This window comes from Triticum aestivum, chromosome 1B (genome assembly GCF_018294505.1).
Source record: "Triticum aestivum cultivar Chinese Spring chromosome 1B, IWGSC CS RefSeq v2.1, whole genome shotgun sequence".
In the NCBI taxonomy this organism is placed as follows: Eukaryota; Viridiplantae; Streptophyta; class Magnoliopsida; order Poales; family Poaceae; genus Triticum; species Triticum aestivum.
In genome coordinates this window covers 602,245,112-602,250,073 of record NC_057795.1, presented here as the reverse complement: position 1 = coordinate 602,250,073, position 4,962 = coordinate 602,245,112, and the positions used below count along the sequence as shown (strand labels likewise).

At 51.7% G+C, this 4,962-nt stretch overlaps 1 protein-coding gene across 1 annotated transcript; it reads right to left on the bottom strand.

The window, feature by feature from the left end:
- Positions 1-377: 377 nt before the first annotated feature.
- On the bottom strand, positions 378-2,599 carry LOC123141555 (heat stress transcription factor A-4d). The gene is made up of 3 exons (XM_044560667.1): positions 2,298-2,599; positions 1,734-2,135; positions 378-1,654 (listed from the first exon to the last, which is right to left on the bottom strand). The coding sequence occupies exons 1-3, from the start codon at positions 2,577-2,579 to the stop codon at positions 560-562; spliced, it is 1,779 nt and encodes a 592-aa protein (XP_044416602.1). The 5' UTR covers positions 2,580-2,599; the 3' UTR covers positions 378-559.
- Positions 2,600-4,962: the final 2,363 nt, after the last annotated feature.

The window sequence follows — 4,962 nt, the reverse complement described above, 5'->3', positions numbered from 1 at the left end:
TAAATCAGCCGAAGCGCGCGCGGCAAACAGATTTTTTGCGCGCGGCACTTAGCGCGTCTGTTGGAGACGCTCTTAGTTCGCTTTATAGCCATCGCTTCAATCAGTGTCACCGTTTGGTTATAGGTGGTAATATTAACACTTTAACCAGAGCAATCTGTAGGTCTAAATGGTTAAATGAGTACTTGAGTTAGAAGTCAGAAAAGGAGGCATTCTAGATTCTCGTGACCACATTTAAAAAAACCTGAATCACGTTCTTTCAACGCATGTTTTCCTCTTCTTCCGAAGCATATGATTAGGCAGCCGCAATACAAGTTTGTTAATGCTATTACTCGGGTCACCAGGAAGAAGCATACACACAACAAGTCAGGGCACCGGACTTCAAAATTGTATATCTGCGACTAATTTACAAATGTACAGAGTGTGTGACGAGGAGCTATATACTGTACAATACTATATCTGAAAGGGAGATGCTTGTAGAGGCTGAGGGCATGTGAGACAGGCTAGGCTAAACTATAATTTACAGATGGGCTATACACGAGCGGAAATGGTAGGCCAGCCATCAGGTCTTCTGAGCAGAAGCGAGGTGCCCCATCTGCTCGGTGATCTGATCAACGTTGTTCCGGTGACCGAACCAGTAGCAGTCTAGGCCGGTCTTCACATCGTCCTCGGGTCCATGGCTTTCCTCGACGGCTAGCGGCTTGGGCGTGTCCGTGAGAAACCGCTCCCAGAACAGATCGTTCGCCACGGCCGGTTCATGGGGAACTCCGGTCTCGGCCTCGGCCTCGGCGGTCGTCTCGTCCTGCGAAGCGTCTGTGGTGCTGGCCTCGGAGCTCATGTCGACTTCGGCCGTTGTATTGCGCTTGTCTTCGTGAATTTCTGGGAATAGTAGCATTGGACTCTGGACAGCGTAACCCGGAGACTCCGCTAGCTCCGGTGAAGACGGCTGAAGATTTGCTCCGGTCTCCACTGGCGCCGCCTGCAGATCTGCATGAGCCGGATCATCGGTGCTGGGCGCAGCGGCGGCGGCGGCGTTGTACATGTCTTCAGAGGACGACGCATAGTCGCCGGCCCTCCGGACGAGCTTCTCCATGGAGACCAGGGCCAGCTCCATCTTCTCAAAGGGCTCGGCGTTCACCATGACCATGCCCGGCGTCTCACCACCCATCGCCCGCAGATGCGGCACCCGCTGCTCCTCGGCGGGCTCCTCGACGAAGAAACCGATCGTCGGAACCCTCCTCTTCTTGCTGAAATGGTCCGTCGGCTCCAGTTCCAGCATCATGGTCTCCTGCCGTGGATGAACGCCGCCCCGTCTCCTCTGCAGGGTGTCGCGCACGGAGGCCACGACGTCCGCCTGCCGCTGCTCCATCGCCGTCAGCCGGTCCTCCAGCGACTGCATCAGCCAGCTGAGCCCGCACTGCTGCTGTGCCTGCCTCTGGAGCTCTGCCACGAGCAGGCCGTTCTCGTGCTTGAGCCTGCTGATCTCCTCCTCGTACTCGCGCCTCTCCGACTCCGCCAGCGGCCCGTTCACCTGGTTCTGCGGTGAGTGGCTGTGCACCGGCTTGCGCCGGTGGATGTTCTTGAGGAGGTGCATGTGGCCCCTGATGAAGTCGTCGTTCGCGAACTCCCATCGCTCCGGGTCGATCTTCCGAAAACCCTGAGAGACGGCATATGAAATCAGTAACAATGGCAGGAGAAACTCTTTGCGAAATCAAACATGGAGTGGGGCAACTGACGTAGGTGTTGAGCTGCCGGATGAAGCTGGAGAAGTTGTTGTGCTTGAAGTACTTGGGCAGCAGGTCCCGGGAGAAGTCCGGCGGGTTCCACACCACGAAGCTGGCGCCGCCGGGGCCCCACGACACGACGCGGCTGGTCGCCGGGTCCTCCACCATCTCGTACGTCTTGATCAGGAACGGCGCCGGCGAGAGCGAGGCGCCCTGCGGCTGCGGCTGCGAGCCCCCCTCCATGTCCATCTCCATGTCCGTCGATCGGCCCAGCTCGGCGAGAAAGTCTTCAACCGGATTAGATTGGATTCGGTGCCGCTCTTTGTTCACATGAATCAAACTGCATGCGGTTGAAAATTCTCTGTAACCAAGTGGGCAAAGACGGCGACTTGTCGTGGATCGGATCGACTTGTTCTGCAAGCACGGACGGAAGCAACACAGCCGGTTAATTAAGCAAGCGTAGCCGTACAAGCAAAGGGTGCAAACTGAAGTGCAGTAACAGTCAATAATTGGCAACTTGGCCGGCGTCCGGCGAGAAATAGGGGACGAGAGAAACGGAGGAGAACTCCGGCTCACCTGCGGCAAAGACACCGGCGAAACCACGGGTCCTTCCGTAATTCCGTTCCGGCCGGCCGTGATGTCGAGCTTCGAGGTGGTTCCGTAGGAAAACGCAGTGGAGGTGGCGGATCCGGAGGTAGAAGAGAGGGAGGGACCGGGGTGGAAAAGGCGGGCGGCGCCACCGGTGCAGGTGGCGCGCGGGCGGCCTTTATAGGGCGGCCGTGGTCGCGCGACGTGGACGCGTGGTTGCGTTTGTGCACGGGCTGGTCGTTGCATGTGACGTTTGACTGACCAGCGCATGGCGCGGCTGTCGTGGCGTGTCCCGCTTCTAGATGCGGACCGGCAGCGGGTCGTCGGAGTCAGCGGACCAGCTAGCTAGCGCGCACACGATTCCACTCGTCCGGCGACCGGAATAGATCACGGTCGATCGATCACTTGGACACAGTGGGCCGCAAGCTAGTGTCGTTTCCTCGGATGCAATATGGAGAGAATGGCACACGGGAATATCCTGCAGCCCGTCGCGCGTGAACTGTCCAAGATGAAGCGGACGGCTCTAAGAATAGTCTTTCTTTTTAGTAATATATATATATAAATATATATGTGTCTCATTAATAAAATAAAGATTCATTTACAAGCCAAGTAAACATCGACATTACATGACTGAAAAGATAGGATAATCCTATGAAAAACCATCGCCTGTTCCTCTCCATTAAGTAAAAGAAGACAGATCACCTCTTCATTCGAGTTCGGCTCCATTGCTGATCAACAATTTATGGACCTCTGCATGGCGCCTTACCTCGCTTGCAGGGAAACTATGCACGTGAAGAAGAACGGGTAGAAATTCCAACCAGCCTAGTCAACAAGTCTCCGCGGCAGCCGTGTGGACACGATCTATCGGCGATCCGTTACCGTGCGAGAATTTTCACCGGCGTGCATGCATCATGCATGCGCCCGCGCGTGGAAAAATCTATCTGGGCGATCCACCAACAGCGATGTTTTTTTCAGCAATCCATATAGAGTTATAGACCGTTCCCTGTCTGTCCCCGGCAATCAATCACCACAACTGTCTTGCGCGTCAGCTGCGCCGTCAGGGAAATGGACGTGTGCATCTTGGTAGTACTGAGTGCATGGACTTGATTAGCTGGGTGGCAATTTTCTTGGCGATTTCACCCCATATCTGCACGGGGAACTCTTGTTTTCAGATCAGCATCTAGAAACTCTGGAATTTACTTCCCGAAAAAGAAAACTCTGGAATTTACCGTGGACTTATATTGAAACTGTAGTAAAGATCTTATTCCATGAAACTGATGAAGACGGAAGAAAATTTTCCCATTTTTTTCCTATGGAAGGTTAAAATGCTTTCTATAATTATAATTTTCTTGTAGCTGGTGTTTGGGATCAACATTCTGATAAAAGACAACCTGATTAGAAGAGGCCGGATTGGAGCGCGCCCATTTTCTGTGGCGGAGAGGAGTCTGCGCAACACATTTTATGTGCAATGTTCTGTTTCCAAAATGCTATTGAACATTCCAAAGTGTGCTTTCAGTTTAACTGATATTCCCGATAGCATGCATGATTTTTTTTTGCGGGTACATGCATGAGTTTGATGTATGTTTTTTTCTTCATTTTTTGCAAAAGCTGAAAGGCACATGATGTTGGTTGGTGTCTCAGTAGTTCTGTGGGCAATTTGGATATTAAGAAATAGCATAATATTTGATAATTAACAAGATTAATGATCCTCGTGTTCCTATCAATATGATTGCCAGATGGTTGAATGATTGGGTACTTTTGCAGAAAAACCAGAAAAGTCCAGAAACCCTTAGATGGGGAGTTAAGATGTTCGAGCTGATTGCAAATAAGTTCTTTAGTTGTGCATGGCTGGCGGGTGGGGGTGAACTGGATCATGGCAACGTGAGAGATGAACCTTCTTTGTCTACGCTCCATCTACTGCAAATCAGTTCTTTAGAGTCGTGCATGTCTGGCGGGTGGGGGTGAACAGGATCATGGCGACGTGAGAGACGGACCTTCTTTGTCTACACTCTATCTACTGCAATGCTTGCTCTGAAGTTTTCTTTTGTTGCTTCTGCATAATGCATGCAAATGTAATATATATCCTACTACCTTCGTCCGGGTTTTTAGGTCCCCTCAGCCAGAACGTATGGACCAAGGCGGCTTCGAACATGGAGATAATGCTTGGATTAGAGCCAGTAGTTATGCACGAATTTAATGCCGATAAACCAGGCCATGAGGCTCACAACAACTACGCCTGCCCTTTTCCCTGCATGAGCAATGCTACACCTACGAATGGTTTAACATAATGTTATGTAATTAGACAGCTGGCAGGTTATGATTGGGGTTAGAGAGAAGGCGGGCCCCACCCCACTTAAAATCAAGGGGGGGGGGGGAGGTATTGATGGAAGGTTACGTAAAAGATTTACGTTAGTGTTCGTAGGTGTAGAATTATCGGCGCGGTAACCGTGGCTGCATGGCCAATCGGGCGATTAAAGATGCTTGCACTAGCTATTTCCCACACATTAAATCTGCATGTGAGATTAATTCGGAGAGAAAATCTAGGGGCTTTCCTCGTAGGGGCCTTGTAAAATTGTTACACGGTATGGTGCTGACGGGACCAATAAACCAGGACGGAGGTAGTACCTAAGAATGTTGTTTGATAGGTGCTTCG

What these genes read in the sequence shown, in the direction of transcription:
- LOC123141555 (XM_044560667.1), bottom strand. Translation starts at nt 2,579, where the DNA reads ATGCGCTGGTCAGTCAAACGTCACATGCAACGACCAGCCCGTGCACAA. An exon ending in CGCCGGTGTCTTTGCCGCAG is followed by an intron (nt 2,136 to 2,297) that starts GTGAGCCGGAGT and finishes CCGTGCTTGCAG; the next exon opens with AACAAGTCGATCCGATCCAC. An exon ending in TCCGGCAGCTCAACACCTAC is followed by an intron (nt 1,655 to 1,733) that starts GTCAGTTGCCCC and finishes GCCGTCTCTCAG; the next exon opens with GGTTTTCGGAAGATCGACCC.